This window comes from Portunus trituberculatus, chromosome 38 (assembly GCF_017591435.1).
Source record: "Portunus trituberculatus isolate SZX2019 chromosome 38, ASM1759143v1, whole genome shotgun sequence".
NCBI classification, from domain to species: domain Eukaryota; kingdom Metazoa; phylum Arthropoda; class Malacostraca; order Decapoda; family Portunidae; genus Portunus; species Portunus trituberculatus.
The window spans coordinates 24,916,556-24,931,771 of NC_059292.1; the positions used below are offsets into that span (position 1 = coordinate 24,916,556).

A 15,216-nucleotide genomic window follows, 5' to 3' on the forward strand; every position below is an offset into this window, starting at 1 on the left:
AGATGTTTTGGCTAGATGCCAGAAGTCACGAGGAGAGTTTGAGTTTGAAAGATTTTGACATTTCCTATTTATGAAAGAGTGTTTGGCAAGTTGAAGAACAGACTTGGCATGATTCCGGCAGAGATATAAAGTGCATGAGATTCAGGAGATGGAAGGCTCAAGTACCTTTTGTGGGCAACCTCTCTATCATGTATAGCACGAGAACAGGCTGAGTTAAACCAAGGTTTAGAAGGTTTAGGTTGAGAAAAGAATGAGGAATGTATGCCTCCATGCCAGATACTAACACCTCTGTTATGCGTTCAGCACAAAGAGATGGGTCTCTGACACGGAAGCAATAATCATTCCAGGAAAATCAGCATAATACCTCCTCAGGTCCCCCAACTGGCAGAGGCAAACGCCAGAGGCACCTTTGCTTTGGGGATCCTGGGAGGATTGGAAAAATAGGACAAGATACAGAAATGAGATTGTGATCGGAGGAGCCCAACGGAGATGAAAGGGTGACAGCATAAGCAGAAGGGTTAGAGGTGAGGAAGAGATCAAGAATGTTGGGCATGTCTCCAAGACGGTTAGGAATACGAGTAGGGTGCTGCACCAGTTGCTCTAGGTCATGGAAGATAGCAAAGTTGAAGGCTAGTTCACCAGGGTGGTCAGTGAAGGGAGAGGAAAGCCAAAGCTGGTGGTGAACATTGAAATCTCCAAGAATGGAAATCTCAGCGAAAGGGTAGAGGGACAGAATGTGCTCCACTTTAGAAGTTAAGTAGTCGAAGAAATTACTATAGTCAGAAGAGTTAGGAGAGAGATAAACAGCACAGATGAATTTAGTTTGAGAGTGACTGTTAAGTCGTAGCCAGATGGTGGAAAATTCGGAAGACTCAAGAGCGTGGGCACAAGAGCAAGTTAAGTCATTGCGTACATAGATGCAACATCCAGCTTTGGAATGAAAATGAGAATAGAGAAAGTAGGAGGGAACAGAGAAGGGGCTACTGTCAGTTGCCTCAGACAGCTGTGTTTCGGTGAGGAAAAGAAGATGAGGTTTAGTAGAGGAGAGGTGGTGTTCCACAGATTGAAAATTAGATCTAAGACCGCAGATGTTGCAGAAGTTAATGTTGAAAAAGTTGAGGGAGGTGTCAAGGCATTTGTGGTCTTCAACAGGAGAGGTGTCCGACCTGGGGACATTTTTGGTCCCCTCCCCAGAGGGGGACTCCTAGGCGTTGTTTATTTTGGGTCCCATTTTTCTTTTAAATTTTGATTTGGAGTGAAGGGTGTATGTGTGGTAAGTGCATGTAGTTTTGTGTGAAAAAGGAGAGCTGTCATTAGAGGGTAGGCTGTGACCAAGACTCAGTAAGGAAAGCCAGAAGATCACCAGTAGAGCGACCTTGACGGAAGCCATACTGGCAATCAGACAAGATTTGAAGTGACATGTTTGAGAATCTTCCTATTCAGGATAGATTAAAAAACTTTAGACAAGCAAGAGATTAAAGCTATAGGACGGTAGTTTAAGGGGTTAGAACGGTCACCCTTTTTTGGAACAGCTGAATGTAGGCGAACTTCCAGCAGGAAGGAAAGGTAGAAGTCGATAGACAAAGTTGAAAGAGTTTGGCCAGGCAAAGTGCAAGCACGGAAGCACAGTTTTTGAGAACAATAAGTGGTACCCCATCAGGTCCATAAGCCTTTCGAGGGTTTAGGCCAGTGAGGGCATGGAAAACATCATTATGAAGAATTTTAATTGTAGACATGAAATAGTCAGAGGGAGGAGGGGAGAGGGAAGGACAAGCCCAGAATCATCCAAGGTGGAGTTGTGAGCAAAGGTTTGAGAGAAGAGTTCAGCTTTAGAGACAGAAGAGATGGCAGTGGTGCCATTGGGATGAAATAAAGGAGGGAAAGATGAAGAAGTGAAGTTATTTGAGATGTTTTTGGCTAGATGCCAGAAGTCTCGAGGGGAGTTTGAGTTTGAAAGATTTTGACATTTTCTACTTATGAAAGAGTGTTTGGCAAGTTGAAGAACAGACTTGGCATGATTCCGGCAGAGATATAAAGTGCATGAGATTCAGGAGATGGAAGACTCAAGTACCTTTTGTGGGCAACCTCTCTATCATGTATAGCACGAGAACAGGCTGAGTTAAACCAAGGTTTAGAAGGTTTAGGTTGAGATAAAGAATGAGGAATGTACGCCTCCATGCCAGACACTATCACCTCTGTTATGCGTTCAGCAGAAAAAGATGGGTCTCTGACATGGAATCAGTAATCAGCATAATACCTCCTCAGGTCCCCCAGCTGGCAGAGGCAAAATGCCAGAGGCACCTTAGCTTTGGGGGATCCTGTGGAGGGATTGGAGAAATAGAACAAGATACGAAAATGAGATTGTGATCGGAGGAGCCCAACGGAGATGAAATGGTGACAGCATAAGCAGAAGGATTAGAGGTGAGAAAGAGATCAAGAATGTTGGGCGTGTCTCCAAGACGGTCAGGAATACGATGCTATTAACTGAGCTATTTTAGCAGTGGGAGTCTGTGTACGTGATTTCCAGGAAGAAGAAAGAGTAAAGCAGCAGAGGAGGAGGAGGAGGACACAAAAATAGTTAGCTAGAAGAGAGGAAAGCAGCCAGTATAGCAGGTTACTTAAGGAGTTGTCCCTAGAAGATGAAGAAGTATAATTGGGATGCAAGGTGTTCTACGGTAGTGGCTAGTTGCGAACCAAGTCAATCAAAGTGAGTTCCACCTGTCTTCCCCATGTAAGTGGAGCCATAATGGGTGATAATTCAGCAACCTATGATCTCTTTGTTTGATTCAAGGCAGTACTGCTATGGTAGCTAAAAGCAGAATGTAAACAAACCACAAAATTAAATTGATGTTCCATGTTCATATTTAACAGTTAAATTCAGTGGATGTAGTATATAAAATCAAGGAATAAAATTTTTATGATCAAGTAGTGATACCTAACGTCAATTAAATGATAATATAATACAGTACTATATTTAATACACTATATTCATTATAGACTTTCAACAACTTTCTTCCAGTTACAGGAAATCCTTGACAGTTTTTGATAATTTCTGTGGACACCAGATCAAGCGAAATCTGTGACATGTCATAAATGTTGTCGCATGACACGATATTGCAGGAAAAAGTGCCTGTGTGGTACCTGCATTAGAGATTGTCCTATCCTGTATCTTCAAGATGCCCCTTTACTCTATCCTAATGTATTTGTGATGAAATATAATTCTGAAAAGTGCCGTATTTGATGGTTCATAAGAGGCAACTTTTCTCCCCCCAAAAATCTTAGGAAATGAGCTTGCATCCTATGATACTGAGGTTCAGCATTGAGGCAGTGGTTGGTGGTCAGTCCATGGCAACAAAGGCTCTAAAATCAAACCTCAGACATCTTTGCACATGTAAACAAAGTGATAATTGGTACTACACAAAACAACTCTTCTTTAAAGGTAACAATATATATAATAGATCATACATACTGATAATTCACATAGAATGACACCAGTCAGGAAGAATTTGCCATACACCACTTGAACCAAAACAAAACTCATGACTGGTGATCTTGACCTTGACGTGGGCAAGACTCAATGTATTCTTTACAGTATGATGCTGTTACTCCTTGAGGTAAGGCACACTTTCATAAGTTTAAAATGTCAACTATCTTTTAACATCCTCATCTTGCTTACATGTAAAAAGAAAAAAAATAATAATAAATAAATAAATAAATAAATAAATAAAAAGAAATAAAAAATTATGCTTATTATGGCTGTAGTGTCTCACAGTCAGTGCTAACACCATTTACCAGGCACATGTTTACATTTCACAATAAGATTGGTACGTAGGCTATTAGCAAATATTAAAGTTTTTAAATGGGATCTAATGATGGTCCAAATGCATACGAGAGTCTTCAAATGTCAGGTAAAATCCTTGAATTCATATTCAGAACTTAAATCTGCCCATTCACTTTTTTTTTTTTTTTTTTTTTTTTTTTTCCTCTAATATATATCAAAACTGGGTGCATCTTATGAACCAGTGTGCCTTATGAGCTCTTAAATAGGGTGCTTATTTAGTCAGTCACTCACTCTTTTATTTCTTACAGGTTTTTAATAGCTTTCATCATTTCATCTGGTTCAATGCTCTTGAAGGTGCACACATTTTCTAGATTTAATGAATAGAATGGTCAGGTTTCCCACATCTCATCTGTTGGTTCCATTAAAGTAAAGCTATGTTAACTGCAATCCTGCAATTTCATCCCATGTTTTGCACCCTATCACATAATAACCACTGAGCATTTCAGATGATATCATCAAGATGAAAGGCCGTAAGCGTAGTTCAAATAGTAGAGGCCGAGGCCAGAAGTCGGCAGGTCACCAAGATCGTGGGATGAGCCACTCAAGCCGAGGCCTGGGCCGGGGCCGGGCCTGGGGCCAGGGCTGGGGCCGAACTAGGGGCTCTCGGATCCTATCTCCTAAATTTACTGGTAAATATCACACTTTCAGTGAAGTGGAAGATTATATTAATTATATTAACATCTCAAAAGATTATTGCTAGACAGTGGTTGGGTACCAAATTATATAAAGGAAAAAAAGTATTTCTTTCCACATTGAATAACTGTTCATAAGAATTACCCCCAGGATATGGCTTGGCAATTTTTTGTGTACCAGAACTCATACCCAACAAGTCACAAAGTATTTTTTCCCCTACTGTATGTTAATCAGAAGTGAGTGCTGTGTGTTAACCAGAGGTGAGTGGAGACTTCCAGTTCAAGAATAAAGTCATTACAGCTTGGTAATTTTGTTCTCAGGATAAAACCTGGTTATTACATTAAGAAAGCTTTTTGGGAGTGAAGTAAATTAATGTGTAGAGCCATAATGGGTGTGTTTTTTCATGCAGTGCAACGTGCTGGCATCCGGGCAGCGGGGAGGGATACACCAGTTCGGAGTAAAGGCATTCCTGGGCTGGGGCGAGGCCAGGCAGGACTGGGCAGAAACCGTGGTGGGCTCCTGAATGGCTGGAGTAGAGGTGTGTGGAGTGGGAGAGGGGTAAGAGGAGGTTCTCAGGAGCAAAGAGGAAGAGGTGGTATAGCAGGAAGAGGAAGAGGCAGAGGTTCATTGAGGGGACGAGGAAGCATTGCCATCCTAAGAAGAGGTCGTGGTGGCATCACACAAAGAGCCTCCACCACTCACCCACAACTTGTCCGCCAGGTGAGAACCCTTTGCTTTCCCTTCGCTTAATCCAACCTACATTGAAACCTACCCATTAAATGAGATACATCCATGTCATCTCAAATGTATTGTGACTTGCCTATTTGATGAGAATGCTTAATTTTATATAAGATCTGTTGGTGTTAAAGAACTCTTGTGTTTTTTTTTATCAATAAGTTTTAATGTAGGGTGGTCTCTTTAAAATTTTTTTATTTATTTAAATCTTATTTTTTTCACCTTCCTAGGTATATCCTTTCCATTATTTAGCATTATAATAAGCAAAATATTACAATCTTTACAAAAATTTACAATTTCTATATTAGGGTTTCATATGAATCTTGGAATCAAGTTTTCTCCAGCTGTTCTCTGCAATGATTGACTGCTGTACTCCTGAACTCCATCATAGCTATGTTGCTCAAAGCATCTGGCATTTGTCTTTTGATTTCATCTCTTATATATATATATATATATATATATATATATATATATATATATATATATATATATATATATATATATATACAGGCAACCCCGTTTAACAAAGGGGTTACGTTCCTAAAAAACACTTCGTTAGCGAAACTTCGTGAAGCGAACCGATTATAACAAGTATAACCCCTGATTTGAACTTCCATTGAGAGTAAGCAAAGTGAGAGTGCATCATAGTACAGTAAAAGGTTTAATGAAAGTAAAAATTATGAAGTTAAACATTTAGGTAGTTTAATTTAAGTCATTATAATGTACACTAATGTATGTATGTACGTAACTTTATAATGTTGATGATCTTAACTTTATGAAGGGAGGGAGAGTGAAACGAGAAATACACTAACCGGCAACCTGTGGAATGTAATCAAAGTGCACATCATGGTACTGCATACAAAACTTATGTACCACATTTCCACAAGGCTTTCCATTTTATCCATTGTAGAGTCACAAGTTCAGGTGGTTCTTTTAGCTTGCAAGGAAGATACAGTCTCACCAGCCTTCTTAAGAGAGTCTGCTGACTTGAAAATAGTAGAGACAGTAGATGGAGTCAAGATGGTGGCCAGCAATGCTATAGTTTTCTCGCCTCTCTAGTGTTTGTGAATAATATCCAGCTTCACTTCGAGAGTAAGAGACTTCCTGGTCTTCTTAGGAATGCTAGGCCACATTGCAAGGAGTTTTGGTGGTAAGTTGAGCGAGTGAAGACGAGCTGCTGCTGACGCTGTTATGGGAGTGAGTGGTGCGTGTTGTCCACGAGAGGCTTGATCTTGATCTTGATCTTGATTCTACAGGTGTCCCAGGATTTCTCCTGAGGCAGGCCTTAGTATTTGCGGCTGCTAGTGTATTCAAAAGCTTGTCGGCTTGCGTGATACGGCGGGGGCTTTCAAACTTGGAAAAAATTACCTGGATAAAACTTCGTTAAAGCGAGTTTGGTATTCGTTAAATGAGCTGATGGTAGTAAAATGAAACCTTCGTTGTAGCGAAATTTCGTTGTGTGAAGCTTCGTTAAATGAGGGTTGCCTGTATATATATATATTAAAGATGTACCGATGCATTGATATCAGTTGTATTGGCCCATTTAAGGGGTATTGATATCGGCTTATTTTTTGCTGATACTACCGATACTTAAAAAGAATTTATTGCATTGTGTATCTCACTTTGCAAGTATTTTTTTCAGAGAGAATTTGGATGTTTTATTGTGATAAAGATAAATCGATGATAATGCCATATTATTTAGTATAATATAACGTAATGAATCCATGGTGCATTTATTTATTTATTTTTTTAATTTTTTATTTATTTATTTATTTATTTATTTTGTTTTATTTATTTATTTTTTATTTTTATTTATTTATTTATTTATTTATTTTATTTTATTTATTTTTTTTTTTTTTTGTGTGTGTGTGTGTGTGTGTGTGTGTGTGTGTGTGTGTGTGTGTGTGTGTGTGTGTGTTTACCTAGTTGTAATTTTACAGGGCCTGGGTATCATACTCGTGTGGCCCCGTCTCCATATCTACACACATCCAACTTTCCTTTAAAACTATGCACACTCCTCGCTGACACCACCTCCTCACTCAAACTATTCCACACCTCCACACATCTTTGTGGGAAACTATATTTCTTCACATCCTTCAAGCATATTCCCTTGGCTATCTTTTTACTATGTGATCTCATAGTTCTATTTAAATTTTCCTCTCTCAACATCATTTGCTCATTATCCACTTCATCCAGACCGTTCAACAGTTTATAAACCTGTATTAAATCTCCTCTTTCTCTTCTTTGTTCCAAGGTAAGCAAATTCATTTCTTTTAATCTCTCCTCATAGGTCATTTCTGCCAATTCCGGAACCATTTTTATTGCCATTCTCTGCAATCTCTCCAACTTCCTTTTATGCTTCTTTTTATATGGGGACCAAACCACCCCAGCATATTCCAATCTTGGTCTAATTACCGTAATAATTAATTTCTTCTTATCTTTATCCATATAATGAAAGGCTAATCCAATATTTCTAATGAAATTATATGTTTCTCCAAACATCTTGTCAATTTGAGCCTCAAACACATGGCCTCCCTTTTCTAAAACCAAATTGATGATCCGATAATAACTTATGATCCTCCAGGAACTGTATCCAATATTTCTTTATCACCCTCTCACAAATCTTACCGACCACACTTGCTAAAGACACAGGTCTATAGTTAAGAGGCTCTTCCTTACTGCCTCCCTTATAAATGGGCACCACTTCAGCTCTTTTCCACTCTACCGGTACTTCCCCGGTTTCTAATGAGCACCTTATAATATCATATAATGGATCTATCGATTCTTCTCTACATTCCTTCAATAATTTGCCTGAAACTTCATCTGGTCCCATTGCTTTATCATCTTTAAGTTCCTCCAACATTTTATATAACTCCTTTTTAGGTATCTTAATGTCATCCATGTCCACATTTCTTTTTACATTCTGAGGCTTTACAAACATTGTTTCTTTAGTAAATACTTGTTGAAACCTATTATATAGCAATTCTGCGATATTCTTAGGGTCATCTACTATCCCTTGCTCTCCTTTTAACCTTTCAATGGACTCTCTTTTTAAGTTTACCATTTATGAACCTGTAAAACAATTTTGGATGTTCCTTACTCTTGTCTACAATATCTTTTTCAAATTTTCTTTCTTCCTCCCTCCTTACCCTCACACACTCATTTCTCGCCACTCTATAATTCTCCTTATTTAGTATATTCCTGCTCTTTTTCCGTCTTTTCCAAGCCACATCTCTCTTTTCTTTAGCCTTAACACAAGTTCATTAAACCAATCCTTTCTTTCTTCCTCTCGGTTTATACATTGGTACAAATTTCATAACTCCTTTATAATATTTCATAAAAATCTCATATTTTTTTTTTGCACTTCTCTGATTTGTAACATCTCCCAATCTAATGTTTTGAAATAATTTTTCAAACTTTCTGTGTCCATCTTTCTATAATTCAATCTACCACTCTGTATGTCTCATCTTTCCTTCGCTGTGTTATTGCCATCTGCATTTCCATAACCACATGATCACTCTTCTCTAATGGACATTTGTATTGTATATCCCCACATAGGTACACTTCTCGTGTTAACACCAAATTCAGTCTAGCCGGTTCATCATCTCCTCTATATCTAGTATTTTCTTTCACCCTCTGTTCCATCATATTTTCCATCACTAGATTAAGGAATCTCTCCCCATGCTTCCTCTCCAACACCACTTACTAGATTTTTCCAATCCACTTCCTTACAATTAAAATCCCCTACTAGTATCACCTTTCTTTTTCCAGTTAATACACTTTCCAAACTCTGTAAAGTATCCTTGATCATATTGTCGTATTCCCTTAATGTCCAAGCATTTGTTTTAGGAGGTACATAGGTCACCATGATTATTAATTCTTTTCCATCACTTTTTAACTTTATGCTTATCACTTCTGCGTTGTTCTTCCCATACCAAACCTTAACCACATTTATCTCCTTCGTCATAATCATAACTCCTCCTCCACCTTTACCCTCTCTATCCTTTCTCCATATATTATATTTATTCTCCAAATTTACCTTTGTTTTTTCATGTAATTTTGTCTCAGTCAAACACACTATATCAGGCTTCTCCACCATCATATAGTCTTGCAATTCCAATCTACTTGACAGTATCCCATCTATATTAGTATACATAACAGTCCACCCACTGCTCCCTCTAGGGGTTCCTCCGCATTCCTTCTCTCCACATACCACTTTCTGATTCTCTCTCCTATAACTCTCCAAAAAAACTTTTCTTTTTCCTGTGTGTGTGTGTGTGTGTGTGTGTGTGTCATGAATCCTCAGTACAGATGTTTTGTACGTATTGGGTATGTTTGATTGAGCTGTGTGTGTGTGTGTGTGTGTGTGTGTGTGTGTGTGTGTGTGTGTGTGTGTGTTGAATCCTCTGTACAGATGTTTTGTACATATTATGTTTGATTGAGCTGTGTGTGTGTGTGTGTGTGTGTGTGTGTGTGTGTGTGTGTGTGTGTGTGTGTGTGTGTGTGTGTATTTACCTATTTGTGTATTACAGGGCCCGAGCTAAGCTCTCTGTGTCCTGTCTCCTTGTCCATTCCTGTCATATCTCTCTTTCATATGATTGACACACACCAAGTCAACGACATCACTGCTCAGTTTATTCCACTTATCAATGCTACGATGCGGGAAACTGTATTTTCTCACGTCATTTAAACAGATGTCTTTTTTTAGCTTTTTTCCATGTCCTCGGAGATGATTACTTGTGGTCACCTTTATCAACTTTATGTCCAGTATGTCAATCTTGTTCACCAATTTATACATAGTTATCATGTCGCCTCTTGTTCTTCTCTTGTCTAATGTGGTCAGCCCCAGCTTCCTCAGTCTTTCCTCATAGTCGAACTCCCTGAGTCCTGGTACCATCCATGTTGCCAGCCTCTGTACCCTTTCTACCTTCTTCACATTTTTCTTCATATGCGGTGACCAGACACAAGCTGCATATTCTAACTGGGGTCTTATTAAGGTACATAATATCTTCTTCATCATTCCTTCATCTAGGTAGTGGAACGCAAGGCCAATATTTTGAAGCATGTTATATGTTTTCCCAAAAGTCTTGTTAATGTGTTTCTCCGGTGACAAAGTGTTTTGCATGGTTACTCCTAAGTCTTTCTCCTCATTGGTCTCTTTAATTTTCTCATCACCCAGCCTGTAATCCCAGTTTGGTCTGTATCTACTTCTTCCTATTTTCATAACATGGCTCTAGTCTATATTAAATTCCATCTGCCACTCCTTACTCCACTCATATATTTTATCAAGATCTTCCTGTAACTTGTTACAATCTTCCACATTCTTTACTCTCCTCATAATTTTAGTATCGTCCAAAACATATTCATGTAACTGTCAATTCCTACTGGCATATCATTAACATAAATCAAAAACATGATGGGACCCAGCACTGACCCTTGTGGAACTCCACTGGTTACCTTCTTCCAGTCGGACTTCCTTCCTCTCACCACTGTTCTCATTTCTCTTCCCACTAAGTAATTTTCCATCCATTTTGCTAGTTTATCATTTACTCCTCCAATCTTCTTTAGTTTCCACATCAGTCTATTGTGTGGTACTTTATCAAAGGCCTTTCTCAAGTCCAGGTAGATAGCATCCACCCATCCCTCTCTATGTTGTAGTATGTCAGTCACTCTTGAATAAAAACATAATAAATTGGATACACGATCTTCCTTTTCTGAAACCAAACTGTCTTTCACTCAGAATGTTTTCACTTTCTAGATACTCACTCACTTAGCTTTAATTACTTCTTCACATACCTTGCACAATATACTAGTCAACGATACTGGTCTATAATTTAGCGGTTCCATCCTACTACCATTCTTATATATAGGCACAATGTCAGCTCTTTTCCACTCTTTCGGGACTAATCCTGTTCGTATGGAGGTTTCCACAATATCAAATACGGGTTCAACAATTGATCCTTACATTCATTTAGCAACCTCCCAGATATGCCATCAGGCCCCATTGATTTATTAATATCCAGATTGCTTATAATTTTCCTTACATCTTCCTTAGTAACCATGATGTCCTGCATTTGCTTTATTTCCGTAGGCCTTCCTCCCATAAAATGCTCCTCCTTTGTAAACACTTTGCAAAAGTTGTCGTTCAAAATTTCAGCTATATCTCCTGCATCCTCATATACTTCTTCCCCATTTTTTACCTTTACTATTGCCTCCCTTATATTTAGTTTTCCATTTATGAATTTGTAAAACATTTTTGGGTCACTATCACAGTTTTCCACCACCCTCTGTTCATATTCCTTCTGTGCTGTTCTTACTTTAACATATCTATTCCTTGCTGTTTTGTAAACTTCTCTTGATAATACATCACTGTTTTTCTTTAAGTTTCTTTCATGCCTTTTCTTTGTTCTTTTTTGCTTCTTCACAATTTCTATCAAACCACTGTTTATTATTTAAAGTCCTCTTTCTGTAATATGGCACAAACTTTTTCACAGCAGAGTTATACAAATCCATGTGTGTGTGTGTGTGTGTGTGTGTGTGTGTGTGTGTGTGTGTGTGTGTGTGTGTGTGTCATGAATCCTCTGTACAGATGTTTTGTACGTATTGGGAATGTTTGATTGAGCTTTGTGTGTGTGTGTGTGTGTGTGTGTGTGTGTGTGTGTGTGTGTGTGTGTGTGTGTGTTTCACTGTTTGTTTGATCTGCTGCAGTCTCTGACGAGACAGCCAGACGTTACCCTATGGAACGAGCTCAGAGCTCATTATTTCCGATCTTCGGATAGGCCTGAGACCAGGCACACACCACACACCGGGACAACAAGGTCACAACTCCTCGATTTACATCCCGTACCTACTCACTGCTAGGTGAACAGGGGCTACACGTGAAAGGGGACACACCCAAATATCTCCACCCGGCCGGGGAATCGAACCCCGGTCCTCTGGCTTGTGAAGCCAGCGCTCTAACCACTGAGCTACCGGGCCATAAAAACTTGTTATAGTATCTGGAGCCCTCATGATTGCAACACTAAGTGGGGAGGAGTCATAAGAGCAGGTCTGAAGGGAAATGCGCCATGAAAATTCAAAACATTCCCTGCGAAAATTCATGTTTACATTAGCGATCGCCACGTCACAGTACTTGAGAGGCTTGATTATATAAGCGATCGCCACAGTTTAAGGGTTAAAGCTATAGGACAGTAGTTTGAGGGATTAGAACAGTCACCCTTTTTGGGAATAGGCTGAATGTAGGCAAACTTCCAGCAAGAAGGATAGTTAGAGGTTGATAGACATAGTTGAAAGAGTTTGACCAGGCAAGGAGCAGGCACGGAAGCACAGTTTTTTAAAACAATAGGAGGGACCCCATCAGGTCCATAAGCCTTTCGAGAATTTAGGGTAAACATCATTACGAAGAATTTTGATTGAAGACACTAAATAGCTAGAGGGAGGAGGATCCTAGTTATACATTTATTTTGAATATTGTTGGGCAAGCAAGAATAATGAAACTTCCATACTGAGAGAGAGAGAGAGAGAGAGTCGTGGCTGACGAAAATGTAGACGACAGACATATACTACAAATAAAAATTCTCCAATCACTTGATTTTTGTCTTCATCTAATGGTCTTTGGAAGTCTACAATTTAATGGGTAATTTAATATGAAGTGGGGTAAGTTTTCTTTTTGATGACGTAATGAACAAATTGTGTATCAGCATGTTGGCAAAAGCAATATAAACAACACTGCTGCCTTGTGCTTGATTCTCTCTCTCTCTCTCTCTCTCTCTCTCTCTCTCTCTCTCTCTCTCTCTCTCTCTCTCTCTCTCTCTCTCTCTCTCTCTCTCTCTCTCTCTCTCTCTCTCTCTCTCTCTCTCTCTCTCTCTCTCTCTCTTCTCCTCACAGACACATAACCCTTGACACATAGCCTCATTTTTCTTTGATGGCGTGTCCTGTGTGGCAAATAGAAGTGGTTTTTATACTGCTTAGGCCTGTCGCTCTTTGAGCAAAATAAATTTAAAAATTTCTCTCTCTCTCTCTCTCTCTCTCTCTCTCTCTCTCTCTCTCTCTCTCTCTCTCTCTCTCTCTCTCTCTCTTGTCCTGCGAGACACAGATAACCCTTAACATAAACATATAACATAACATAAATAATAGGATAACATAGGACCACCAGGGCCCATCTAGGTTATCCTGTATCAGTTGCACAGCAACCTCGTCATCAGTACTTAAAGATGCACTTACAAGTACACAATACATTATATACTAATTCTAAATATTTGGCCCATTAACAGGGGTAAGTCCTGCAGCGAAATCCTCTACAATTTGTGGTCCCCATACATGGGGATCATGTCTTGTTTAACTATAGTAAATTTCTTATAAAAACTATCATGCAGCGCTATACATAATTATAAATCTAATAAATTTAAGTGCTTATCTAATCTGTTTTTAAACATTGTCAAACTAGTGCTATTTACAACCGTCTCTGGCAATGCATTCCAGAAGTCTACCACCCTATGACTAAAGAAATATTTTCTTATATCTAACCTGCAGCCTTGCTTTCTAATTTTCCTGCCATGATTTCTAGTCCTACTTCCCTCCTCTAAGGTAAAGAAAGATCTCACATCTATGTAGTTTGTATCTGAGAACATTTTAAATAACTCTATCATATCCCCTCTTATACATCTCCTCTCAAATGAAAACATGTTTAATTCCTTTCCAGGCCTGTATGCAATACTCTAAATGGGGCCTAACATAGGAATTATATAAGCTACGCACCACTTCCTTACTTTTATAACTAACATTTCTATTTATAAAACCCAGGATCCTATTTGCCCTATTTCTTGCTTCTAAACATTGCTTTGAAAATTTCATAGTCCTGTCTATCACTACTTATAAATCCTTTTTTTCCTCTACTGCCTCTAGCCAACATCCCTCTATCTCATAGTTAAAGTTTGTGTTGTCTTTACCTAAATGCATAACCTGACACTTTTTAGAATTAAACTCCATCTGCCACCTGTCTGCCCATGCTATCAGCCTGTCCAGGTCTCGTTGTATTCTGTAATTGTCCTTTTCACCCTGTACTGCACATGCTATCTTAGTATCATCTGCAAACTTTGATACTTTGCTACTAATTCCTATATCTAAATCGTTAATGTACACCAAGAAAAGAAGAGGTCCTAGCACTGATCCTTGGGGTACCCCACTAACCACTTCCTTCCACTCAGACATTGCCCCATTTAATACTACTCTCTGTTTCCTATCAGAAAGCCATTCACTAATCCAATCAACTAACCTACCCCCTATCCCATGTAGTCTCAATTTGTACACTAGCCTCCTATGCGGTACCTTATCAAACGCCTTGCTAAAATCTAGATATATAACATCTATGCTATTTCCATCATCTAACTCCTTGGTAATATATTCTAAGATATCGAGCAAATTTGTAAGACAGGACCTCCCTGATCTAAAGCCATGTTGGGTATCTCTAATTAATCTATTCTCATTTAAATGCTCCCAAATACTACCCTTAATGATTTTCTCTAGTATCTTACATACTATACTAGTTAAACTGATCGGTCTATAATTATTTGCATCATCCTTCCTACCTTTTTTAAATATTGGAGTAACATTAGCTAACTTCCAGTCCTGAGGTATCTCAGCAAACCTAAGTGATCTTTCAAAGATTAACTTAAGTGCTTCAGAAATACTGTCTACACCCTCCCTAAGTACTCTGGCATGTAGCTCATCAGGACCACTAGCTTTCCTATCGTCTAGTTCAAGAATAAATTTCCTAATAATTCCCGGTTTTATATCAATATTTTCTAAAGCTCTTAAACTACTCGTCGCACTGTTTGTAACAGGATTTCCTATTCTTTCCTAGTAAATACTGAAGAAAATTGTTCATTCAATAATTCTACTATGTCTTCATTTTGATCCACTACTACACCATCTTTTCTGAGTGGTCCAATCCTATCCTTATTTCTTTTATCACTGACCTTGTAATAACTATATAATTTTTGGGATCT

General features: G+C 38.7%; 1 protein-coding gene across 5 annotated transcripts in view; it reads left to right on the forward strand.

Annotated features, from left to right (window-relative positions):
• The window catches only part of LOC123515132, a 110,451-nt gene that overhangs the window by 37,753 nt on the left and 57,482 nt on the right, over nucleotides 1–15,216 (forward strand). For all 5 annotated transcript variants that reach the window (XM_045273590.1, XM_045273588.1, XM_045273587.1 and 2 more), the window contains exons 2-3: nucleotides 4,288–4,470; nucleotides 4,884–5,194. In XM_045273590.1, the coding sequence (XP_045129525.1) occupies nucleotides 4,288–4,470; nucleotides 4,884–5,194 (494 nt within the window). The remainder of the gene's footprint in view (nucleotides 1–4,287; nucleotides 4,471–4,883; nucleotides 5,195–15,216) is intronic.